The sequence below is a fragment of the Lampetra fluviatilis genome, chromosome 12 (genome assembly GCF_964198595.1).
Source record: "Lampetra fluviatilis chromosome 12, kcLamFluv1.1, whole genome shotgun sequence".
NCBI lineage: Eukaryota > Metazoa > Chordata > Hyperoartia > Petromyzontiformes > Petromyzontidae > Lampetra > Lampetra fluviatilis.
In genome coordinates, this window is record NC_136286.1 from 10,915,557 (window position 1) to 10,943,028 (window position 27,472).

Here is a 27,472-nt window from a genome sequence, read left to right on the forward strand (position 1 = left end):
TATACAGTAGTGCAGATGCCATGCAACTCTTATCCACTATTTAGGTGTGCTGTACAGAAGGACCATACCCTGAAATGTCACCTAATATATCTGGCTCCGTATCAGCCCACAATTATATTGATGAACGTGCTGAGTGTTTTTTTTGTTGGGTTTGTTTCTGGCTTATAAGGCAGAGGCAGATCAATACATCAGGCGATATGGATAGCTTCCTGTTGCAGCTCGGATAAGAGTGGGCTGGTGGGTTTAATAAAAGAATGAAGCTGTACGGAGAGAGAACAGCAGTAAGCAGGACCAGATTAAGATTCTTGGAGGCACTTCTGTTTTGTATGCATTTAGTGATAACTTTACACAGTTGGAACTGCTGCTGCTGCTGCCCCATGTTCTTACTTCAGCCGCCGCTGTCACTCACTTATTTTCACGCCGGACAGATTTGTGTTAACTGATACGTTCATTATTTAGTCTGTGCCCTAATTCGATGGGAGCACGCTGTGTGCCGCAGATACGCAGATTCAATTTTAAACACTGTGCCCATCCTTCCTATGTAAATATATGTATTCGAGAAGAGATCTTGGTGACATTTTTTTGTTATCATACAAATAAACAAAAACATGGTCAACATTTTCTTTCGTAGGCCCTAGGCACAGTGCCTACTGTGCCTATTGAATAATACGGCCGTGGCTATAAGCATGGATTTAGAGACGTCTGATAAGAATGAAGATTGTGTAATGCAGGGCACATCCCAAGAGGGCCAGCTGGAAATATTACTTCGATGATACAGAAAGGGAAGAGTGAAAGAGGAAGAACATGTATCCGTTGGTGGGACAACGTGAGAAGTTGAACGGAGCTCTTCATTAGAGAAGATCGCGAATGCGCTGGCATGACCATCGATGTCACTAGATAGTCGTCGTAAATATGCTTTGGGTAAAACACTACGCCGGCAGCAGCAGAACCACGTATATGTCAGAGTTAAAATCGCACATCACCGCAAGCCTTTTATTGTGTTGGGGGGGCGGGGGGGGGGGTGACGAGGTGGGTCTAATGGTGATGTGTTGAGTCGGCGTGGAGTATGGCGGTGGTGGCCCCCACCTCCGTGCCGGCGGGGGTGGGAGCTGTCCATGGTTGCTGAACGAGCGCGCGCGCTCGCCGCTTCACCATCGAAGCGAACGCAGAGCAGAGTCAAGATGATCCCGTGCAGTCCAGAGCAGGCGCCCAGCAACGAAACCGTGGGTACGTGGCTTTGAGAGAAACGTCGCCACCAAAGATAAATGAACGTTCGCGGCTTGGCGCTGTACTTGTCGTGATTTAACGGCCGTCCGCGAGAATTACGTGCGTGGGTCTGTTTGCTCGTAATGCGCTACTTTATGCACCGCGCGAAATCGGGAATGTATTTGTCTGGGTTCGGAACCTGTTGGGTTTATGTGCGTCTTTGACTTTTTTGATGTTTGTCGTTATCGAAAAAAAAGTGTGTGTATTTATATATTAATTAAGGAACTGCGTTGGTTGTAGCAGCAATTTATAAACACATAGACTGACCACGTTATTTATGCTACCTTACAATAGAAGCAGACATTGGCGAGCGATTCTGGCCAGTGACCCTTAATCAAGGTAGAAAAGGGACGGGGCGACTGCCTAACAGTTGTGATCTCCAACTATGTCATTCAATACCTGCACTCTTGGAAGGGCCATTACCTGAAACGTTAGCCTACAACAGTATATCGTTTTCTGTTGTAAGGCAGTTTTAATGATGGACTTTTGAGTTGTTCTGATTTGTTTTCTCTTTTAAAGCTAGTTTACATTGCCTAACACAATGGGACTACACTTATTATTTTCCTCCACTCGTAAAAAATACAATACAATATACAGCTATATCACATCAAAATGAAACCACATCTCCAGACGCTTCCAGAGGAGGAGTGGGAGGGGGGGTACATTTTACCTCTTCAACATGAACAAATGGGTCTCAAGTCTTGACTTGAACAAGGGTAGACTCTCAACTGCACGAAATTCAAAGTGAAAGAGAATTCCAGGCAGCAGGAGCAGAAGCTGAGAAGGAGCGACGTTATGGAACAAAGGATCACTGTGGACTTTGTCAGGAGGAGAGTAAAGTGAGACGAGAGAGTAGAGGTGGACAGGGGCAGGACCATGAAGACGAAACAAAAAAACAACAATCACTACAATCTTAAAATGAATCTGAGACTTGGCAGGAAGTCAGTGGAGATAATGTAGTACTGGGCTGATACGATCTTGTTTTCTTGTACAGGTGAGGATCCTCATCTGTAGCTTTAAAATAAGGGCATTTGGGAGACCATGGCAGAGCGAGTTGCAGCAGTCCAGGCGGTGGATCCATAACATTTTATGTGTGGGCAATGCTTTGCATATTCTTGGGTTTTTCGGTAAAGTCACGTAGGTAAAAAATAAAAATTAATAAAAGTAAAATAAAAATAAAATAAAAAAATAACAACGATTCGGAGGCAACACAAGCTTCCGTCTTCAGGTGGAACCGTCACAGCACGCTTGCTGTATCAAGTGAAGGCCAGCGTCTCGAGAAGCTGTGACTTCTTGTCTCGTTGTCTGTTAAAAACTCTAACAGATAGGTGGAATTACTCCCCGTAGAGGATATTAATTCTAGATCTGAAGTTTTCGTGACTGCAAGGATTCATATTCTTGGGTTTTTTCGGTAAAGTCACGTAGGTAAAAAATGTTGCATTTGCAGGGAGGAGGTCTCACAGACGTGGGATATGTGGTGTGTGAATCAAAGCTCAGGATCCCAAACGTTGTGCACCAATTTTTGCCAACTTAATATTCGGGTCTAGGAGATGCATATTTGACTTCAAAACTTTAGGACCTCTCATATTAGGATATTGAAATGAAAAAAAGAGCTAAATCAGTCGGAAATTTCTTCAAGGTAGACTTCAAGAGTGAACACTGCGGGTGGTTGACAGGAAAACATAAACACGTATTATATTCTACCTTTAAATTATATTATTCTACTCAGTGGAAGCAGGTAAATTGAAAAAGCAGTGGAGTGAGGATCCCTAAGGCACCCCATAATATTATGCTTTTAGAGAGGAAGATTTACCCTGGAATGTGACATTAGAAGCACAAATTGATAGATAAGAACAAAACAAAGAGATGAAAGTTCTTGATGTGCCTATGTATTTCGCAAGGCACTGGAGAATAATGTGGTGGTCTTTAAGTTGTGGAACAGAGACGTGACATCAAGGAGAACCAGAAGCATAAGAGATGCACAGTGGGCAGAGACTAGGAGGTCATTGGCCATACATAAAAGAACCGTCTCTGTAAAATGGCCTTGTCCAAAACCAGACTGCACTGGATCTTAGAAACCATAGATTGCAAGCTCATTAGATATATCGCGATATTTTTTATTTTATTTTTCAGAGCCTTCCCGAGAAATTGGAGATTCTTTAGATGGGGTGAAAGTGTTAAAGAATGTCAGGGTCGAGGTGACATTTCCTAAGTATGGTGGTGACGGTGGATAATTTTAAAGCAAGGGACACAGTATGAGTAGAAAAGGCAGCATTAGCCACTGAGTAATGTATCTAACTGTAGTGGACAGGCTGCACAGGATGACTCCTGTTTGTAGATGATATTCTTGTTTTTTTCGGTAAAGTCACGTAGAAGGGAAATAATAAAATAATAAAAATTAAAAAATTCATTATCACGAGAAAATTTGAAAAAAGTGGCGTTTTTTTCTTAACCGCCACTTTTTTCAAATTTTCTTGCTGTGGTTTTCACACCTGATAGTGATTGCTTGTGTTGCAATCGAAACGTCGTGATAATTTTATTGTTTCATTTTTATCATTTTATTATTTCCCTTCTACGTGACTTTACCGAAAGAACCAAGAATATGAATCCCTGCAGTCACGAAAGCTTTAAATCGAAATTTTGTAGATGATGTTGGTAGGTCACTGCAGGCACCCGGCGCTCAACAGCAGTGGCAGTGAAGGCGAACAATGGCAGAGCCAAATTGATGGCAACTCTGGCAGTCGGTGACAAACAGCGTTGCTGATGAACAGCAAAGTCGGTGAAGCCAGAGGCAGGGTGGACACCCCAGAGATAGTGGAGGAAAAGTTGATGACGTCAGCACCGCTAGCACCCAGACGCAATCAGCAGCACCATGTAGGCAGAGCGATGCCGTGTTAACGTCACATGCTGGCAGGTCACCAAGCACGCAAGAGCACTGACTGACCCAGGCAACCACTACTTGCAAGCCCAGCACAGCAATGTTAGCAGGCTGCCGCGTGATTTCTCAGACTAAAGTAATCAAACTAACATAACAGTTAAAATGCAATTACATGGTAATTCGATTTTAAATAATGAATGCATAATTTAAAAAAACATTCAGAACATTTAAATCGAGTTAAAATAAATAATTTTTTGGCCACTCCACAAACACTCCTGTGAAGGTTTTCCTAAATCCGGCGAAATGTTGGTATTATGGTCTGGGGTATGGAGACCAAACGGATTGATTTATTTAGTCTGTGATGAACATTTTCTTGTTATGTGCATGTATTCATCTTTAAAAAAAAATATTTGCTAAGTAGTAGGGTTTTGTTTTTGTATCACCTGAGTAAGGGAATTGCTAATTGATGTGCAGCGTTGTAGGATGGAATTGCATGAATGACGCTCTATAAAATTAAATTATTATTATTAAAGACAGAACTTTTAACAGAGAGCAGTGAGCAATAAGAGCAAACGTCGTCAGTGCAGAATATACCTGGGAGAGGAAGATAATACAATGAATATAATTTGAATTTAGAGTAAATTAAATAAATATCCAAACTGTAAATTAATGAGAAAATTATTGTGAATAACAAAAAGAACAAGTGACAAGTTTAACGAGACTACAATATAAAACAGCAAGAGACACAGGAGCAATATCAGAGGCAGCACATGTAAGCATTGGAGACTGAAAATATTCAACTAAACGAATCAAACTTAGAATAACAGTACATTCTTAAAAACGTGAAAAGCAATAATCACATTATATATTGTTTCCAAAAGTTTTATATTGAACAAACGAATCACGTACATATTCTTTGGGTCTTTCGGTAAAGTCACGTAGATAGGTTCAAAGAAAATAACAAGAAATAACAAAAATCTTGATTTGAAGCTTTCGTGACTGCAGGAATCCATACTCTTTGGTTCTTTCGGTGAAGTCACGTGGGTAGAAAAAAACATGCTTAAACAAAAAAATCACATATCACGTTTCCGCTGAGGACGACCGCTTGCGTTGTGATCGAAACGTCGTGATATTTCTTTTTTATTGTTTTCTACCTACGTGACTTTACCGAAAGAACCAAATAGTATAGGCCACATGCACTTTAGCGGCCATGCATTTTGTTGACACTTCTTCCTAAGCACGCGAGAAGGGTTTTCGTGATGTACGCAAGCAGGAAGCGGGAGACGAGCACAACATATATATTCTGGTTGGCTATCATTTATTCCGTGCACGTATAATCAGTTACAATGTTTAACACGTAGGCTTTCGCGACCAATATCATCCATAATAGAGGGTTTTTTGGGGTTTACGCGATTTAACCCCCCCCCAAAAAAACCTCTCTTGAATCAGTTACAATGTTTAATTGAAAAGTGGTTGCACCGTTCCACCCCCATTATATATACCAACACGTTTAGGATGACGAAATAAAAGAACGGTAGGGACGTCAAGCGCCGTGTTAATGATTACTAATGATGCATGTGACATGTGAGGAGTTGTTGTCGATTACAGCAAGAGCTTTCTTTAAGTGACACTGTTGTTTATTCACGCATAGGAAGGTTCCACCTTGTGAATTATACAATTACCCCCTTTGTTGAGCGGCAAGGTCTTGCGACTTAAAAAGTTAAAAACCTACAATAGGCTTCAGTAATGCACCTTGAGCAAGTAAACTGGTCGCCGCTTGAACGTTTGAAAACCAATTTAAACGAGGAGGTACCTTGAACGTTATATTCATGTTGCTGCAATTATTGAAAACTCACTCATTATGAGTGCAAGACATTGCACTGAGACACAGGGTATTTTACATCCGATACATTGTGTGCAATAATAGCTGCTCCCTAAAAACCAATATGCAGTTTAAAAGTTGTGGTTGCCAGTACAATGCATCTCTTTGCCTTAATTGTACTTAAAACTCATTGATGCGCCCGCTATAAATGTGTCTGGGTTGAATGCGATTATTCACACGAGGTTCACCCTAACAAGAAAACCAAAGTATACACCATGCTTGCACTAGATTGTGGGTTTCCGAATGGCTTTCCACCACCTTCTGGATATCATGGACTGGGTGAAAATCATGGATAAATATCTTGCAATTCCGTAGCGTTGGGATAAAATGTATTAATAATAGATGAGGTCACCTGAATCCAATCCACAAAATGATGTCTACATACAATATATATTGCATACGTAGATTGCTCAAGCTATTTGTTTAGACTACATATTTTTACATGCGCATACACAATATGAACGTGGTGTACATGTGATGCATGCATCGTCATTTGTTCGGGCTTAAAAAACAAAACGACTCCGTGTGCCAGGAATCTCCAACTGCATGCTGTTGCCACTTGGCCTTGTAAGAGATGCAACCATTCTGCAATGTTCCACAACCGTCTTTCTTTGTACACCTACTGAATTACTTTCTGTTATTTATCCTTGAGAAAAATACGTTGTGATAATGACTGACACATATTGTAGAAACATAGCAGAATAATCAAGTATTCATGTAGGCGTTGATTGTTATTGTATTAGGCCGAACCAAACCAAATATGGTGTACATTTAAATGTTCAAGTGCTCAGTTATGGGTCTGCAGCATCTTCATAAAACATGGCAGATGTCAATACTTCCATATTTAAATTGCCTCATTATCCAGACATACAAGCAATCTATTACGTGCCAAAAACTAAGAATCCGTAATAATCAATTCTGTTTGTTTATTTTGTTGTTACAAGAGCTAAATAATTGTTTATAGCTGCAGTGCTTGGTCAGTGAAAACGTCCTATAAATATGCACTTGCGTTTTGCATACTAATTTACTTAGTTAAATAAGGCATGTTTACCATTTTTATTCAGAAAATATATGATGGAGACATTTTAACAAGTGCTCATTATGGTGTCGCAATGTATATTTAGCAATTGCTCTTAATGGTCATCGTAAAGCTGTTGACTATGAAATCGAGGCAATGCCATTTTTTATATCTGAGGACAGCACGCATAATGAGAACTTTCCTGAAACTTATTTTGATGAGATCTCAAGAATGTTGTCCGTGTACTGTAGTGGCCACACATGGTGGATTCCCACTCTATGGGTCTTGCAATAGTACAACTTTCCCACACTTTGGAAGGAGCAGTCCGTGTTATTGTCGAAATCTCTAAAGTTGAGGCGTCCATGAATAATACAGATACTACACCGTATGTATGAGGAGGCTGAAGTTGAGTGGGATCATAAGTGTTATTCAGTGCATCAGCGGATTAAGGAATTGTGTAGGGTCCGTGTGCACACACATTCTGAAAATATCTGAGGTCAAAAATGTAATTCTGTACTAGGCCTTACTCCAAGGTGTAGGCCAATTGCGTCTCAGTCAACTCTCCCGAGAAGAGACTGCAATGGAATGAGACCAATACACTGACTTGGCCAACACCCCAGAGGCATTCAGTCTCACACGTAGGCATTCACGGCCAATATTATTCACAATAGGTTTTTGGGTGAGATCGCGTGAATATAAATGTGTTGTTAAAATCGCCACCACCCAACAGCCATTTAGTAAGGTCTGTCACGTTCATTGGCATGTTTTGTTTACGTGATAAACCTTACTAATTGGCTGTGTCGGGTGGTGGTGGGTTTAACGACACATTTATATTTACCAGGCATTTCAACAACCAGCGAGCAATGAACTAAAAAACGAACCCTACCTCTATACCACCCGGCTCACATAGCAACTCGGCATGCAACAATACATCCAGAGGTTAAAATAAATTGTCATAATTAGGGGCCATATTCTCTTATTTTGTTGTTTTTAGAATACAGTAATTAGTATTGTTGTTTAACACGTTGCTCCCTGCTTCAGCCTCAATGTAACAGTAGAATATAATTTGAAAATTATTTACATATACCATAGATAATACATTATTATTACATTTGATGTGTGTGTTATAAATCGATCTTAATTTGTAAGAATTTGTATTAATTGTATCAACAGATTGGCCGTTGTACATCGAATAACTTCCCCGTCTGGTGCTGCTATAGCTATAGCAGTGAAAAATGAAAGGAACCAAAAGTATGCTCTTGAGAAACAGGGTCGAGGCTGGCGATTGGAGATTAATGTCCCTCATCAGTGATCCCTTGACACGAGGTACATAGAAAACGGCACTTGTCCTCCAGGAGAAAGAACCATGATTTTTGTCAATATGTATCAGGACAATAGAATGAATTATGACTGGAAGTACAACTTTTTGCCGAGGACGATCTTCAAAGTGGCATTGACACTCAACATAGACCAGTGATGCAAGGGACATGTGTGAGTGCAGCAAGTGACTGTAGGGCAGAAAGTTTTCTCGTGTTTGGCACTGGATGTTCCTACAGGGTGCTCGTTACAAGCACGTCAAACTGCAGCAGCAACAATGAGCTGAGACCTTCACCTGCATCGCATCGCAAGACACGTTCGGTTGCTGAAATCATCATCGAGGATTAACAGAAACATCTAAATGTGCTTTATCGACACGTGTGCCTGCTAATAATCTTACACAGAGGCGGGAGGCAAAGCTCCCAGGAAGGAGATCGGAGCAACTGCAGGACTCTATTTGCACTTGTCAGCAAAAATAGAGTTTGGAATGCGCACGCGTATCTACATATTCATGTTCGTGCATTATATATTCATTGTGCATTCATCACATGAAAACTTAATTTAATATTTCGCTGCAGAAATGTGTTCATGGAATGTTGAAGTCGATGTTACATTCACGAGAATGTACATTACGCAAAATGCGTTCATATAACCTTTATGCAATACGTACCCAAAATGCAAAAAAATAGTTTATGCATGACCGAGTCATACATTAAATAACGTTGATCGTACTTATGATCTGAAATTGACGTAATAAACATGAGCAGAATGTGATGCACAGCAGTGCCTTAAACATTTTGACATGGACATGCACGAAGCTATGATTAAAAAGAACATACTTCTGTCGATGCTTCTTTACCAGTGTTAATCTTCGCTGGCCTCCTGTTAGCGGCGTAATTCTCTCGTTGAGAAACTCAGTTTCGTATATTAGTGACTGTGCAAAGAAGGCAATTTACTTTGTTACTGGGAATCCATTTAAACGTGGCCCTGTGACATCAGGGTGATTATAAATGGCGAAAAAAAATGGACTTAAATACAAGCGCGTTGAAGAAGATAAGTTGCATTTACATAGTGTATTTTTAGCATACGTTTGTATCCCTGCAATGATTTGCCGTGTGTTATAGATTCAACTGCCCTGTGCAGTGGCTACACGAATGCTGAGCATGTGTCCGTGCTGGCGTTCATGTGCCCGGGGCCAGACGACTCGAGCTCAGCGACCTACTGCTGCGGCTTTGCTGACCTCAAATACTGCTGTGAAGAACCTGATCACTTCTTCCCTTACTCACACAGCTACATGTGGGCCCTGAGGTAGGTCTGTAGCATAGACTGCTGCTGCTGCTGCATCCCGCAACGCTTTGCATTCAAACACGTGTTTACGCCCTCGTGATGAAGAACAGAGGCGCGGTCATGCGATGGTCTTGTTCTCGCCACTGCTGACAGCAAGAAAGGCCTCCTCCACTCGATAAAAGCTCGAGAGAGAATGTGCCTCTAACTCGTTATTTGCCTTACTCGCCTATGCTGATTTGGGTGTCTTGGTAGAGGTCAGAGGACTCCACACTTCATCCCACCACACGAGACCTGCCGATAGACTGACTCTGTTGAACCCCTTTGCACTACTCGGCGAATGGAGTTTGGGGGATTTAAGAACTTGCCCCGTTGCGTCAACTGCTGCTTTCGAGATCAAATCGAACCCGTGACCTCTGCCTATTTAAGTCCAGTGTTCTAACCATTTCTCCATGGTATGGGCTCTGTATATATATCGTCTATACCGCATATATACATATGGTATATCGTATGGTCTTCTACATCATTCATCATTTCCAGAATGTTGAGCCATCAAAGACAAGGATCACCTATATCGCCTTTAACAGACTCTTCAGGCAAGTGCTGTTAGCGAGCACCTATTAAGGCCGGAAAGGTACACGGTGGGGTGGGTGGCCAGCACCACGTCCGACCGTCTTTGTCTCCCCAGTAGCGATACCTAAACACCGCACCAGATACCCATTTGAGGTAAACTAGGGGAGGCCGAAAAATGGTTCTGAAAATTAATTGACACTGGTGTTGGCCGTGAGCCGGAATCGAACCTGTGTCGCCGGGTTCGTAGCACAGAGTGGGAACCGCTGTGCCACCACGCACCCTCTCAAACATACCATGATCAACGTCTAAATGGGGCATTGCTCATAACCTTTCTCAGGGCCATATGTAGTTTCAGACTTCCGTTATGAACTCTTTAGGACAGCGGTTCTTAACATGGAGTGCACGCACCCCCTGAAATTCAATGTGGACATTTAAACATTCACATTTTAATAACTCAAGGCCCTTTTTGCCTGTAATTTTAAGCCGCCAGCAACAAAAGGATGAAGAGTTTTGCCAGATTAAAAAAGAGAGGTGTGTGAAAGAATATTAGAAAAGGTTTAACCCTTTTTGGTGATTAAAACAGGTGTTAAGATGTTAAAACACCAAACTGAAACATTTTGCAAGGAATCACGTCTGCATTAAATCACATATACTTGTGGTGAACATGAATACAAAAAAATCAACAAATAAAAAAAATTACCCCACAAATTGCTTCACTTGGTAAAACCGCTTAAGCAACGTAGCCCCCTAGTGGTAGACCTTACAAGATGTATGGCACCTTCGTAATAGCCTTAACGCGCGAAGAACGGCGTGAATAACAAATTATTAATTATTAACAGTATCAATATCTTTCTAGATTTGAAGCTTTCGTGACTGCAATGATTCATATTCGTAGGTTTTTTCGGTAAAGTCACGTAGGTAAAAACATTAAAAAAAGTAAAATAAAATAAAAATCACGACGTTTCGGAGGCAACACACCACCTGAAGACGGAAGCTTGTGTTGCCTCCGAAACGTCGTGATTTTTATTTTATTTTATTTTACTTTTTTAATGCTTTCACCTACGTGACTTTACCGAAAAAACCGAAGAATAAGTATCAATATCAGTGTTAGCAGGTGAAAGGTACGTTTGATAGATCCCTGTCATGCCACTGGCAAGCGCGGAGTTTACTAACTGTGCGGCAAGTCCTTGTTTTTTGTTGTTGCTAAAAATGTTTATTTTTATTCAAAATGCTCAAATAAAATGGGAATTATAATTTATCTCTTTTACCTATTTCAAGCAAGCATTTGGGCTGCATTATGCTGTGCAGCTCGATATGGAGGCTTTAAATAAATGTCAGGTTGTGACTCGGTTATATAAAGAGCACAGTGAGCATATATTGAAAAGGGCAAAGGCTGAACCAATCTTTATCTATTAAGTCTAGTGCACAATTTAAATGGAGCAAATGTCAGTAAAGGGGGTTAGTCTTGGTGCATGTATTGTACTGTATTGTCTATAACAAGATTTACAATGCTCGTTTATTGAATATATAAAAATAAAACATAATGGTACACCTGGTAATCATTTAGATAGATTGTTTAACACGTAGGCTGTCGGGTGATGGCGGGTTTAACAACACATTTATATTTACGCGATATAACCCAAAAAAACCCTCTATTATCGAATGAGATAGAAAACCAAAAATACCTTTTATTTCCCACAAAAAAATACCAGATGAGGTGCCAATAACAAGAATCGTGAATAAACATTGGCGAAATTATTGTTGTCAAAAGGGCATGCTTTCCTGGGAAAATGTCATCTTGTAGCTCAATACTCAGTAGCCGTGTAGTGACATCTAGCACTGCCCTGTGATTTGCAGGTCTCGCTGACATAAAGTCATAGCATTATTAAATTATTTGGCATCTTTTGACAACAGAAAAGCAAGGCTATAAAAGACGAAAAGGCGGTGGGAGAGTTTATTTTCTTCTTCACAGCTTGTGCCCTTTCACAGCACTGCGATGCCATTGTCCTGGGGGTGGAATGATGTAAAGAAATTTGCAAGGGAAACACATTTGTGTAAATTAACTTACAAAGAGAAATAGATCAATCTTGATTGATTTAAGCTACTTACATCACAAGCTACCGTCTACCTTTCTGCAGGCCGCAATCCTTGTCGGGAAATGTTAGGCTCGTTTGCCTTTTTTAAATTCTTTATATTAAGTTCACTTGGTTGCTTGCTTGCTTGCTTACGACCGTGCAAATCTTTTCGGTCGTTTTTTAACCCACTTCCCGTGATCCAATCGAGCTGACATGTTGCACACAGACTCGTTGTGCGTGACAATTAATTTTCGTGAAAAAAAAATTCAAAAATTTTACACTGTTTAGGGAAATTTTTTTAAATATTTAATTACCAATTGCTTAATGGTGCCAGACAATCATCTGACCCATAGGTGGCAACCATCTCAAGCCAGAGGACGAGAGGACTCTAGCCGCCCGTTTCATGATGACGCAAATGTTGACTAACCACATGGCATGAAATCCCTGCCCCCACGCTGTACAATGGAGACTATTTATAGAGCATTTAAATTGAAGCCGCCAGGTTCTTGAAAGTGGTAAAACGGGTCAAAACCGATGCCACGCATATAAAGGATTTATAGTGAAAAACTTTTTAAGGGTTATTTTTTTAAATCCTTTATATTAAGTTCACTTTCTTGCTTGCTTGCGTGCTTACGACCGTGCAAATATTTCGATCGTTTTTTAACCCACTTCCCGTGATCCAATCGAGCTGACATTCTGCACACAGACTCGTTGTGCGTGACAATTTATTTTCGTGAAAATGTTTTCCAAAATGTTCCACTTTTTATGAAAAAAACAATTTCATATTTAATTTAAAATACCAATGTGATAAAAATGAAACTCTTACTCAAGAAAAACTGAAATGAATAATAAAATAAAACCGATGCCACGCATATAAAGGATTTATAGTGAAAAACTTTGTTTTTACGGGTTAATTTTATTCAGGATAGCCAGCAGCCTGAATGAAAGGTTTCCTTACAGAAACAAAATCTCAGCGCAGTATTAGGAGCCTATTCAGGGCCGGTGCTAGGCGAGTGCTGTGGTGGTGGCCTGCACCACCAAATGTCCCTTGGGCCAACCTAAATTCACTCTCCTTAGCTGTGTGAATCACTGCTGTTGGTGGCCTCCCCAAAACAAAAGATCCACTGCCTCTAGCCTCCATCCGAGAGGAGCTGAGCTTGAGCCTTTCAGGAACAAAATATAGCAATCAAATACAGAGAAGTATATACTAAACTATATTTAAAAAATGTTTTTACCAGATATGGCCCACTGAGCAACATAGCTCTTTTTCAGAAGCGACCCGGCCACAAATGATTGCTCAACAGACGCACGATTGGAAATGTGGAGGGGAAATCCGGAGGACCCAGAGAGAAAGCCACACGACCACGGGGAGAACATGCAAACTCCAAATATATAGGCGTCAGGGTCGGGATCGAACTCCACGACCTCCTGTATACCAGGCAAGGTAGTTAACATCTCACCACCGTGGTGCAGTGCCTACTGTGCTTTCAAGGCTTCCATCATCAGTGTAATGAACATTTATTTACGTTAATTGTTGAAAGAAGCAAGACGCAGTAGAATATACTATTTCAGTGTTGCAACAGTACCTTGTTATCTTTAAATGATGGTATGATCGAGGCTCCAGTCTTTCTTGATATTACGCTGCGTAGAACATATTCCTAACATCGCCTCGATATTCAATACGTATAACTAGTATCTCCCATTAAAGGTCCTAGACATAAAGTCAGTGCTCTAAGAAGGGAATGAGCAGCGTGTTAAATTATTGGTATGCATGACAGGCTTCAGGTACATCCATTTTTTATGACTGGTTAAGCTTTTGACAAATGTCAGGGCACATGGAACTTGGAGGACAAATATTTACAATTATTTAATTCATTGTACTGTTGATACAGGACTGTGGTTAAATGGGGTAATAACGGGGGAAATTTTTTTACTTCTTTATATGTTTCAAGTTGCACAGTCTGTACAATAAGTACATCAAATGGTTCTTTTGCTCCCCGCTAAATATTTACTTCGCATTATAAATCATGCAAGGAAATCGAAAAATGCCCCTACATTCACCAGATGGGGCTTCGTACAGCAGCTCTTTCGTTCGATTTTAACGGAAACAAAAAAAAAACACTTTTTGGAAATACATTAAACAGTAGGTCTGGGCCAAATGCACAGACAAGCTGATTTTTTTTTTATGTTGTATTGAATGGAGCATGAATAAAATAAGGGCATTGCTTTGACAAATAGTTATGTTGGTTGAGCTGCCTGTAATAACAGGAACATTCTAAAGTGTATTATATACACCAGCAACGAGATTTATTTTTCTGAATACATGTACTTGGCCGTCAAATTAATCATCAGCCCTGTTAACATGGAATTTTTTTCAGCTACTACATACAGTTTTTATGTCTATATCAAACCACTATATAACTTTTGACAAAAATATTGCACATGGTATTGCATTGTAGTACTCTTGCTATTTATGCATTATTTACAGTGGCATATAAAACACTGCAGTGTCATGTTTGAATACTGGACCAGGAACCATGTAACATATGGGTTCAATTCCACGTAGCTTTTTGCATCAAATGATAGTTACACTCTCCCAGCCTCTTGTGGCATTGGCTGAGAGCCGGGTTGCTGTGCACTGACATGCCAACAGAGGGCATGTAGAGTGCTTTCAGTTTCTCCAATGATGCCACGTGGCGTCGTGGGGCATTCCATGGAGCCCTCAGTCATGTCCAGCATTGCTTTAGGCGCATTTTAGTTCGGGGTGCTCGACTGGTGGTCATTGGTTCAGTTCCAGATATAATTTGTGACTCAGTACAGTGCCTACTGTGCATTCATGGGTTTCCGTCATCAGCGTAATGAACATTTATTTATCACCTTGTTGAAAGAAGCAAAATACAGGCTCAACAAGATTGTGATTTTCCCCCCTCCCTAACTTTGTGGGTGCCTCTTAGCCGTCTCAACTCGGTGGGCGTGTCCAGACACCTGGTTACATTGATTACATTGATATACATTATTAGGTTGTTTTGGTAAAGTCACGTAGGTAAAACATTTAAATTAATAAAAGTAAAATAAAAAATAAAATAAAAATCACGACGTTTCGGAAGCAACACAAGCTTCCATCTTCAGGTGGAACAGTCACAGCACGATAGCTGTATCAAGTGAGAGAAATTACAGGAAAACCGTGTTCAAGTCCAGTAACTTGACCATTTTGAAAAACACGTGTTTTCTATTTTTGCAGAAACTACTGGCGTCTAATGATGTCATTGATTTATGTTTCCTCTTACCGTAGTGTCCTATTAGAAGTGTGTAACTGAATGGAATTCATAACATGTATTCATCACAGTATGAAGGATATATACATTTTTTGTTATTGTTTGCGAACTTTTTGAAGGGACGTATTCATTTTTATTTCTTCTATTCATTTTCCAAACAAATGACAACATTTAATCACGAGCACTTCTTTGATTAAACATGAATTGAAACCCCAGTAAATGTAGGGAATGACGCGGTACATCTTCTTGGTTCTTTCGATAAAGTCACGTAGAAGGGAAGTAATAAAATAATAAAAATAAAACATAATACAATAATTAAATAATAGATTAATTATTATGTTTTTTTTTTATTTGCCTTCTACGTGACTTTACCGAAAGAACCAAGAAGATAAATCCCTGCAGTCACGAAAGCTTTAAATCGAAAAATGACGCGGTAGTTTTTGCTGTTTTGTCATGAACAGAAACTAATGTTGATTTGCTTTTCAAGCTTATTGATTATAAATCACAAACCTGGCTCCATAAGTGCTCCGAATTTTCAGGTTCCTAAGGCTGCAGCATTTCTTACCCGTGATTTACCCCACAATCAGAGTGAAAAAGGTTCGTGTTTCTCTCCAATTGTTATAAATGGTGCTTCTGCAACACTTAATAACTGAAACTGAGTCGCCTTCAACTTTATAAATGTTGCCCTTAGAGGCCAATAAATAAAACTACCCAACCAAACCGATGTATCAATCTCTTTTGCTGTACTATATTTATTTTGCACGTGAATACAAGTGCTCACAGTGAAATAAAGTGCACTGCATGTAAACGGTGGCTTAAATGAGCACATTTCAGCAACAGGAAATTTCACCGGATTCACTGCAAACGCAGTCATGAGTTTGTTTTCGTGTTCATGGCATGGCGAAAAGAACATTTCGATTCATGTAAAGAAGCTGCTGCATCCATCCATTTCTAGAGACTCAGTGTGTAGCGTCATGCTGACACTGACACATCTTAAAATGAGCACCTGGCAGGCTATTTAGCACTCGATGGCTTACAGAAAAACGGACCTCAATCAAGTGGCGCCTAACAGCCCTTGCAAAATTGGTGGCAGCGATTTCAAATGGACCTTTGCCATCTACATGTGACCCTTCAAATACACATTTGGAAAGCGGTTTTGGCTTTGGGCCTGGAAATGTAATTTGTAATTGAATTTCTCTAATTGCGTCTATGAGGCAAGGATTGTTTTGATTTGAAGCTTTCGTGACTGCAGGGATTCATCTTCTTGGTTCTTTCGGTAAAGTCACGTAGAAATAAAATAAATTAAATAGAATACGACGTTTTGATTGCAACACATAGTGTGTCTATGTTGTGTGTGTCTGTTGTGTCTCTCTGTGTTGTCTCTCTCTGCTGGTGTGTCTGTCTGTGTGTCTCCGTGTCTGTGTTTTGTCTCTCTCAAATTTAGTTCTACCTGATGACGACTGCTTGTGTTGCAATCGAAACGTCGTATTATATTATTTTTAAAAAAAATTATACGTGACTTTACCGAAAGAACCAAAGAGTAAGGATTGTTTTGTTTCATTGTTTTTTTTTGTGATGTTGCCTACATACTTGTGTTATTTGTTGTTGAGAAAAGGGAATATTATGCTCATGTATTGGTGGCTGAGTTTCGTAAAGAACAAAACCTCATTATCCTGATGCATGCCTGTGTGCTTTAAGAATGCAATCCAGCACTAGTGCCTGATGCGGTGCATTCAACTCCAGCTCTTGAAAGACATGATGACCTGGAACTCATTCTTTTGTAACATTACCAGTGTAATTATGCTTCCAGGATAATGGGTGGTGACGAGCAGCACTTGCCATTGCAGTCTAAACTGGGACATGTAGGAGGGTCTTGGCGATAAATGAACGGTGCTGCCATGGTATCGAAGTTAGTCTCTGCCAACTGAAGTCCGGTCAGAATTGATTATATATAATCGGTGCTTTTGAGATCAGACGTAAAACACTTGTATTCTCTTCTGCTCCTGAAGTTTAGTTTAATTTGTATCAGTGCAATGCATGCTTCTGTCTCTGACGCTTGCTCAATATGGCACGTGTTACACATCTTGGCTTGATTGAAAGATGATAGCACCCAAACCACCAACCCTACCCCTCACACAGATATCAGAAAATATCTTATTCACGAATTTTTCTTAGAATGGGCATTGAGATATGAGGAGTTCCACCAATTAATTGTATTTAAAACATCTTTAAAAATATTCTATCTACATTGAAAATAATTGTACTGTATTTGTTTAAATATGACAGTGTATTGATACATCTGTAGTGTGAATATCTGACTTTAAAAACCATTATAAATAAAGGACTCTATAGAGCTTATGTTTTGTAAGTGTAAAAAAGTGGCAATTCGATTAGTTCTATTAGTAATAGCTCATTCTCTCTATGGAATAAATGTATTAAAGCCGTGTTCAATACCATTTATATATCCAGTTTTGTTCTTCTCTAACAGAGATTTAATCTCTCATATCTTTCTTAATGTATAATTTATATGAAATGTCAATTAGGTTGTAATTTGCAGCGGGGTGGTGGGTGGACCGATCACTGGCTCTGCTTTTCTATTGCCTGCACTGCATTTTCAATTATCATTCCTGTGGGTGGGTGGGGGGGGGGATACATTTATCCACCACTCCCAGATAGAGATTTTGATTTTAAGCTGCCAGGGTTGAGCCTGGTTGGTCCTTGAACGGGTGACCTCTTGGGAATATTGGGAGTTGTAGGGTTGGGGCTGGCTGTGAGGTGACCACGGGATGAAAGTGCACCAATGGATTCTTAAACCGCTGTGTGTGGAGCTTTGGGCGGCACCCCTTGCTGTGCATGGTGGGTTTTCTCCGGGTTTTCCGGTCTCCTCCCAGAAGAAGTCAATCACTCATTCTTGGTATTTCCCCAAATATCCCAATGTAGCAAGACCCTCATGAGCCTTGAAAATCAGAGAGGTCTCCTAAGGTAAAATTCATTATTGACATTTTAAAAGTATCGCATTGAGGCAATATCACCTGATTTCTGTTTAATCGTTATTTTCAGTTATTTGTCAATCGATTATTTACAAATGGACCTCCTCATACCTTGTCCATCATGGGGATTTTTTTCTACCATACTTCACTACGCTGGTCAGTGCGGATTGGTGTTAGCCTTTCTATTTTATCCCCTGCACTGGAAATGTGATAATTTCCACCGATATGTCAATAACAGTAAACATATCGAGTATATACTCGACTGTCTCTGGAAAAGTGTGTGAGCTTGCGTTCAAATGCCCTCGCGTTAAATATAACAGGTTTTAGAACGCACACATATCTCTTAATATATTGACATCAATGACTTTATAGACCTGTGTGTAGGCATATTTAGCTTTCACTTAAGTATCTCAATATTTTGAACACATTAAGTTAATGGCCACAAATAGTGACGAAGTGGTAGCCGAGCAATGAAACGCACGCGAGGCCATTCACCAGGGAGATGGAGCGATCAACTCAGCTTTGTGTGCAGGCATCGCTGGGGGTAGATGATTATGTGACTGCATTATGTTAGATGTCGGCAGCTTGGGGAGTACTTCATCCAGCACTGGGTTGCACCATGACAAACTATAACACGGATGGTCATCTTCTTGGTTCTTTCGGTAAAGTCACGTAGAAGGAAAATAATAAAATAATAAAAATAAAACATAATAAAATCATTCTCACGACGTTTCGGCCACAACGCAAGCAGCCGTCTTCAGGTGGAGAACAGGTCTGTCAAGTAGACAGAGTCTGAATGGCACGCCCCAGACTGTCTACTTGACAGATATGTTCTCCACCTGAAGACGGCTGCTTGCGTTGTGGCCGAAACGTCGTGAGAATGATTTTATTATGTTTTATTTGTATTATTTTATTATTTTCCTTCTACGTGACTTTACCGAAAGAACCAAGAAGATGAATCCCTGCAGTCACGAAAGCTTTAAAACGGATGGTAATCCTGGCCAGGCGCTTGAATGCTGTTGCCCTGTGTGTGTGTGCGTGCAATTCCGTCACAGTTCATATGATCACTGTTTCATTGCTTTCATGGCTTTATTTTGGTGATTTCGAAAAGTGTATTGGTTTAGCCATGTTTGTTTGTTGTAGTACAGAGTTAGACTGATGGCCTTAATCTAAGTTGTCTTGTGGTTGTTGTTGGTTGTTTGACTTGCATCCCACTGGGATTGTTGCACACAGCGTTGGTGTACGGTGATTTTTTTCTGCAATATTTTGCCGTCTTTTCTTGGATTTTCTGTTTGCACTTGGTCACATATTCACTTTAAGATGTTTTTTGTTCATGTCTTTTGTTTGTTGCGGTCGCACCCGATTCAAGAGCCGAATGGCTCACAGGGCTATACCTAATCAATGAAACTTGAACCTATGAATGCCCTTGTCCCTTGTGCAGCGTGGGAGCGCTGGTCGGACTTGGCTTCGCGGCGCTCGTCTTCCTGGCGTTCGTCGTGAGCGTCTGCGTGCTGGGCTACCTCTTCCTGTGCACCAAACCCCGCGGACGCCTCGAGTCCGGCCTGCAGCTCCAGCCGCAACACGGCAAGCGTCCCGCGGCTCTGCTGGCGGGGCACGAGTAACAACACTATACGCTAAATTTCGATTTAAAGCTTTTCGTGACTGCAGGGATTCATCTGCTGTTTCATTCAGACGCTGTCGCCTCGACAGACCTGGTTTTTTCACCTGAGGACGGCTGCTTGCGTTGTGGCCGAAACGTCGTGAGAATTATTTTATTACGTTTTATTTTTATTATTTTATTACTTCCCTTCTACGTGACTTTACCGAAAGAACCAAGAGAAAGATGAACACTATACGCGTGCCGCACTGACAGCCATTCAACCCAGCACTCATGCGCGCGTGGTCCCCCCCCCCCCCCCATCGTTGATAGCCACGTGACAGACAAAGATCCCCCCCTCTCAATTTTAATAGCCTCAAGGGGCCATATATTTAGTACGTGCGCATGGAGGGGGGATGGGGGGGGTAACCCAAATGCGTAGCTTGTGTATGGGGGGGGGGGTCTACTGGCAATGTATGTAAGCATAGGAAACGGGGGGAGGGGGGTGAAGCCTCGATAATAATTTGTCTACATTGGCCTTCAAATGAGCCACAGTTCAGTGTCTTCAGCTGTCAGACAACAAGTCCTGCCGGGAGAAGTGGGACTGTGGGGAGAGGTGTCACTTGTGTGCAGCTATCACGCAGCCCAGCAAAATAAGTGGCCAAGGTACCCAACTTAATTGTTTAATGCAGCCGGCGGTGAACTATCTGTTTGCTTAAACGCGTTCATATTATTCATCCTTGATCGTTTCTGCGTGGATTAAATATCGGACGTTCTATATGATTCGGGGGGGGGGGGGGGGCGGTGCGTCAGGCGTACGTACGCAGGTGGGGGGGGGGTGTAAAAAGTCCGCGTGCGTACAGGGAGGCGGGTAGTGGTCAAGTTGACAGATCTTTGCGTGCCTACTCAATGGATGGCCCCTTATCGTGGCTGTTGGGGAAAAGTATCGTTAGCGAGCACGAGGCGGTGGCGTGGCCAGAACTACGCCCAACCGTCTGATGTCTCCCCAGGAGCTGACATGTTCACACCGCAGCAGCTATTCGTTGAAAAGCTGAGCCAACGTAGGGAATTCTAGATTTGAAGCTTTCGTGACTGCAAGGATTCATACTCTTAGGTTTTTTCGGTAAAAAAAAACCAAGAGTATGAATCGGTAAAGTCACGTAGGTGACCGAAAAAACCTAAGAGAACGTCGGGGAAGTCAAGGACAAGTTTAGATATTCGCCAATGATGTTGGCCATGAGTGGGAATCACACTTGAATTGCCGGATTTGGAGTGCAGGGCGCTGGTCACCAGAGGTGTGGACTCGAGTCATGTGACTTGGACTCGAGTCAGACTCGAGTCATGAATTTGATGACTTGCGACTCGACTTGGACTTGCATAACAATGACTTTGTCCCACCTATGAGATGTGGACTCGAGTCATGTGACTTGGACTCGAGTCAGACTCGAGTCATGAATTTGATGACTTGCGACTCGACTTGGACTTGCATAACAATGACTTTGTCCCACCTCTGCTGGTCACTACACTACCATCTCTCACTGTACATCCAGGCGAGGGTTCACTGAGACACCGACTTTTACACGTTGACGCAAAGGCGTTATATTTCCCATGAAAATTGGCCAAATTTCTGTTACTTTCTGCCAATGCCCATATTTTCAAAAACACAAGTTGCATCTTTGGCAAAAGCAAACATTACAACAGGGTACAAATCTGTCCTTCAGCCAACCTGCACTGATCAGCCTGGTGATGTGTGGTCCAACAACCCACACGGCTCACGTGGCATGGCAAGCCACTCATCCAGCAGTGGATTGACAAACTGGCCGTTACATATATGCATGTACAAATGCGCTACCTCATAGAAAATCTGTGCATGGACAACACGAAATTATGCAATAATAATATGTAAACATGTTTAAGGACTAACTTCTAGACATATGATTATTTCAATTGAAACACCCCCACCGCCTCACCGCCCTCATTTGACATTAATAATACTTTGTGATTTAAAGAATGAGGACAAATCTAAGCAATGTGAACTGTAATAATGCCTCTAGATCAGTGCCGGATTATCCGAGTAGCAAAAGTAGCTACAAATGCTACGCGCCCACACATTCAAGGGCCCCGCGCTAAATGCTTTCAAGCTATCAATTCCAGCTCAATGAAACTGCAATTACTCTATTACTATAGTACTGCCTTCAACTTTTAGGAACGACTGGGTGTTTAAGGTTAGCGATTTGTCGTATTATCTGGCTGAATAGCGAATGAAAAAATACAATAACTTTAATTTGCAAGTTAAAATTTTGTGTTTTAATATTTATGTTTTTTTTATTTTATTTAGGGCCCCTTTTTAACATATGCTACAGGCCCCGCACTAGCTTAATCTGGCACTGCTCTAGATTATAATTGCAATGCAGGAAGTGTACCCATCTCCTTCGGCGTGTCCCAGGGGAGTCGCAATCTTGTTCAGCCGTGCAAATCACACAGCCGTAGCCAGAGGTTATATTTCGGTAGATTGTGTGATGATTACAAATTAATGCCAAACCTACAATATATATTACACCGAACTCTCGATCTAACACGATGACACTTTGATTTGTCTTCAGTTGAAGTTCAATTGCGTTGCTAAATCAATCTTGAATGTGTAAGCTACAATGGCAGGCATATTTTTTTAATTGAACAAAACCTTACATTGGATACAGTATTACACCGGTTATAACGCGGCGCTACGAACTCAATTACCTATATTTGATTCAAATAACACCAGCGAAAATTGATATCTGAACCATCCCCGAGTATACCCTTAACCCACGAACTAGCGTGGTGAAGTTTGGCCAAAACAACCCCCATGGCTGACACCGCATGGGGGAGACATTTATCTAGACACGAATTGACAAAACTGCTGGCAATGTATAATCTGATCATACCTTGCCCAACGCTGTTTTATAGAACGCGTGTTTCGGCTAGACACAATTGACTTAGAGGTACGTTTTCCGGATCACGGGGGTGATGTTTCGGCTGTACGTGGTTTGACGCTGCTAAGATTCTAACCTTCGCGTCGACAAGGAGTGTGCGGTTTGCTTCTGGTGGGGCGCCGCGGTGGCTAAGAGATGTTAACTCCCTCGCCTGGTACACAAGAAGTCGTGGGTTCGATCACGACCCTGACGCCTGCTGCTGCTGTATATTTGGAGTTTGCGCGTCTCTCTCCTCGTGGTCTCGTGGATTTTTCTCCGGGTCCTCCGGTTTTTCCCTCTACATTTAGAAACGTGCGTTTAGAGCAATTTGGCTGCTGTAAATTTCCACGTCAGAAGCCAACTCGTTGAGCTGTCATGTGCGGCCAGGTCGCTTCTGAAAAGAGCGATATAGCTCAGTGGGCCTTACCTTTTAAAAACAAATATATAACAAAATAGTTCTAGATTTGAAGCTTTCGTGACTTGCAAGGATTCATACTCTTTGGTTTTTTCGGTAAAGTCAAGTTGGTAGAAAATTAAATTAAATAGATGAAAACTCAATTAAATCGACGTTTCGGGCGCAACACAAGCGTCCTTCTTCAGGTGGGGACAACGTAGCGAAAGCACACCGCTTATGCAGGTGTGCTTAGGTGCAGGTGTGCTTTCGCTACGTTCTCCCCACCTGAAGAAGGACGCTTGTGTTGCGCCCGAAACGTCGTGATTTAATTTAGTTGTTTTCATTTGTTTTATTTTATTTTTTTGCCTACGTGACTTTACCGAAAAAAACAAAGAGTATAACAAAATAGTTGTACTGCGTATGAATATCTCGTCGCAATCTTCTCCCCAAAACGCTCATGCGGTCTCACTCCACACGTAGGCGCCCTCCATCACCCCCACTAACATCACCATCATCATGACCATCATCATTCTTATTTGTAAGTTAAACAAAACATTTCATCCATAAGAGGTTGTTTTGAGTTAGATCGCGTAAATATATAAATGTGGGGTTGAAACCCACCACCACCCGTCACAGCCAACTAGTAAGGGTTGTCACGTAAACAGAACGTGGCCAATTCGTCACGAGTACACCACACCGGTGTGTTGGAGAGCCAAGCCACAACATTTACAAACTGAGTACGACGTTTCGCCAGTAATTACAACTAGCTTCATCAGGTGACAACCAGAATTGTGGAGAAGTTTAACCGTTTCGTTCCTTATATAGAGGCGTAGATGTGTTGACAACCCACGGGAGTAACTGATTATCTAGCCAGATTCCTTCCAAAAGGTATCCATTTGGTGTTTGAACATCCCAACACCTTGACTTAAAGCTTGCAAGAATTCATATTATTGGGTCTTTCGGTTAAGTCACGTAGATAGGTTCAAGAGAAAATTTGATTTGTTATTTTAGTTATTTTCTTTGAACCTATCTACGTGACTTTACCGAAAGACCCAATAACATCTTAACACCTATTTTCTTGCCAGGAAGGGTAAAAACCTATTCTTATTTCTCAATCTTCTCGTATATCAGCTTATGGCAGTGTGCTCCCTCGTTCCAGGCAATCTTTGACATTATTGAGCCATTTGCCTTGTACATCCTCTCGTCCTTGTGAAAGGGCGTCCACACGAGGTGATCTTCGGGTTCAGGGCTTTATTTAAAACAATCCCTCACACTACAAACGCACACGCAGGCAGCCGTCTCTGCCAAGAGCTTCGAGCTTTCGTCAACGCCCCCCTTTATAATCCCATTTCGATCTTTCTGGAACCTTCCAGCAAGTTCCTTCTCATCTTCTCCCTCTCCTCCTTTCCAACAACCGGGTCCCTTGGCCTCTTTCTCCACCTCTAACTCTCCCCTCCGCCTTCCTTTCTCTTGTCTCGCCAAATCTCTGCCCCCTCTCCCAGTCCTCAGCCAATCCCCTGCTTTGTCCTGCACGGCCGTGTTCCCGCCGCCTTTGTCCGGATGTTGAACTTCTTTCGCACTATACGTAGCCAACCGTGCCTACGAACCGCTTACACCACCCTCAACGTCTCCTTACATAACCTCTGCGATTGTTCCACTGTTGTTGGTGCTACGGAAAGCTGTTGAGAAAGCTCTTTTGTCAAAGGTTATGTGCACAAAGTGACATCGCCTTTGTTTGATCATGTCTGCAATGCCCCCTTTTTATTTGTAGGTATTTTATTGATCTCACTATTCGTGTCTCTTCTGGTTGATTCGACTATCTATCTCAGTGCTGCACTGTGCTTTCTTCTTCTGGTCGTGATCTTCATTAAAAAAACACATGAGGTGGATATCAATAAGTCAAATTGTTAAAGTTTGGTCGTATTCCACGATATATCCTTGCTGGTAAGTATTTTACTGAATAATTCGACCCATGAGCTTCTCAGACATGTGAATTGTTTAAGAGGATCATAGATAACTGAATCGTGGACACTTTATCGGTCAATCGCATGAGCAACCTGGATTTAGAACACGTTTATGCACCATCGAATACAAACTATCAAATTTACACGAAAGACAAATTAAAATCCATTGCCATTATGCTTGCTTTTTTAATACTGGGCATTTTATTTCTTGTAAACTGATAGAATCATGCATGCTCGCACCGATCCAAACCTTATTTTAAGATATCTAGACATTATCAAAACCATTTATAAAGAACGGAGGACTAATCTTGATTTGAAGTTTTCGTGACTGCAGGAATTCATACTCTTTGGTTATTTCGGTAAAGCCACATAGATAGAAAAACAACTAAGAGATCACGACGTTTCGATCTATATTTCTTCCTACCTCAGCAGTCCGCCTGCTGTATTGTTTCACCTGAAGACGATTGCTTGTGTTGCGATCGAAACGTCGTGATCTATTAGTTGTTTTTCTATCTTTGTGACTTTACCGAAAGAACCAAGCGAAGTTGATATCGATAATTATAATTCGCACGTTGTTGACGATAAATTAAAGTGGGTATAAAACAATGATGAAGATAAATGAGATGATGTAATGACGATTAATGAAGCTGATAACGATGCCGCGGCCGTGATTCACCATCCCTTACCTCCAAAATTAAATCAACTATTTGGTGATGCTGCTGTGGCAGTGATGCTTTACGCAAATAACAAACCCAACACATCTTCTTGGTTCTTTCGGTAAAGTCACGTAGAAGGGAAACAATAAAATAATAATAATAAAACATAATAAAATAAAAGTGGGTATGAAACAATTATGTTTTATTATTATTTTATTATTTCCCTTCTAAGTGACTTTGCCGAAAGAACCAAGAAGATGAATCCCTGCAGTCACGAAATCTTTAAATCGAAACCCAACACATTCGTCAATAATACAGCCTCAAACTGAAAAATTATATAATAGGCGATGCTTTGAGCTATTTCCTTTTTTTAACAGCACATAGGCCAACGTGCACACCCGACTGGGTCCTCGTTTAAGGCAGTCACTGTTGATATTTAGAATGGATGAGAAATGAACCGAGGTTCGTGGTGTTGTCGCATAGTTTACAAGCCACAACCTCCCACATATATACACACACACGTACATTTAAAAGTCATTGTATTGATAAAGGGCCGTAACATTATTGGTAAAGATAAACGGGGGGACAGAAACGATTTCAGCCTATTATATATAAAGGCTTCAAAAACAACAACGCCTCGATTGCCAGTCAAAGCGCTGACAGCGAAGTTGTGAAAAAAAGTGTTTCCATCATTGGTTATGGCCCTAATCCTGCCTCCAAAATCCAACCGACTTTCGGCCATTCTTAAATTGCGGCACGAGCATTTTGTCACGTACGAATTGCAAAACAATGCTCAACGGATTCAGCATTCTGCAACAAAAGTGTCAGAATAGCAGGAGAGAGAGAAAAAATATATGCCCATTAATCAGGCTCGTCAGATTGAATGCAAAGTAAAGCACGTGGGTGTGGACAGGAGGACACTTTGCTAGAAATGATAATTGGGTGATGGATGATGAGGCTGCCGATGGAGGTGGCAGCTGAAGGAAGGCAAACACACCGAGCGAAATGACCACCACGCAGCGAGGGTGACCAGATCAGCTGACGTGCAGGAGCGATGTGGATTGGGGTGCTGCAGCATGATAAGGGATGGCATAGGTGTACGGAGGCCTTCATACAGCAGTTGCTAGAGCAGAGCTGCTGACGTTTGTATAACAATGTAATGTGTAGCAGTGGAAATGGCATCATCATTGTGCACCGACTTCTCTATATGCTTTTCGTTAACCGTAACATTGTATTTTACTTTTATACAATTCTGTTGCTTTGTCCAGACAATCAATCGTTATAAGGCCACGCTTTCTATTAAGGCACAGTGATGTTTGCCTATCACCCTTTCATTCATAGGAGCATCCTGC

At 41.3% G+C, this 27,472-nt stretch overlaps 1 protein-coding gene across 1 annotated transcript in view; it reads left to right on the forward strand.

The window, feature by feature from the left end:
• The first annotated feature begins 1,065 nt into the window (after window positions 1-1,065).
• The window catches only part of LOC144935169 (protein shisa-like-2B), a 32,676-nt gene continuing 6,269 nt past the window's right edge, over window positions 1,066-27,472 (forward strand). The window contains exons 1-3 of the mRNA XM_078861634.1: window positions 1,066-1,227; window positions 9,486-9,669; window positions 20,000-20,142. Of these exons, the coding sequence (XP_078717760.1) occupies window positions 1,116-1,227; window positions 9,486-9,669; window positions 20,000-20,142 (439 nt within the window). The 5' untranslated portion in view covers window positions 1,066-1,115. The remainder of the gene's footprint in view (window positions 1,228-9,485; window positions 9,670-19,999; window positions 20,143-27,472) is intronic.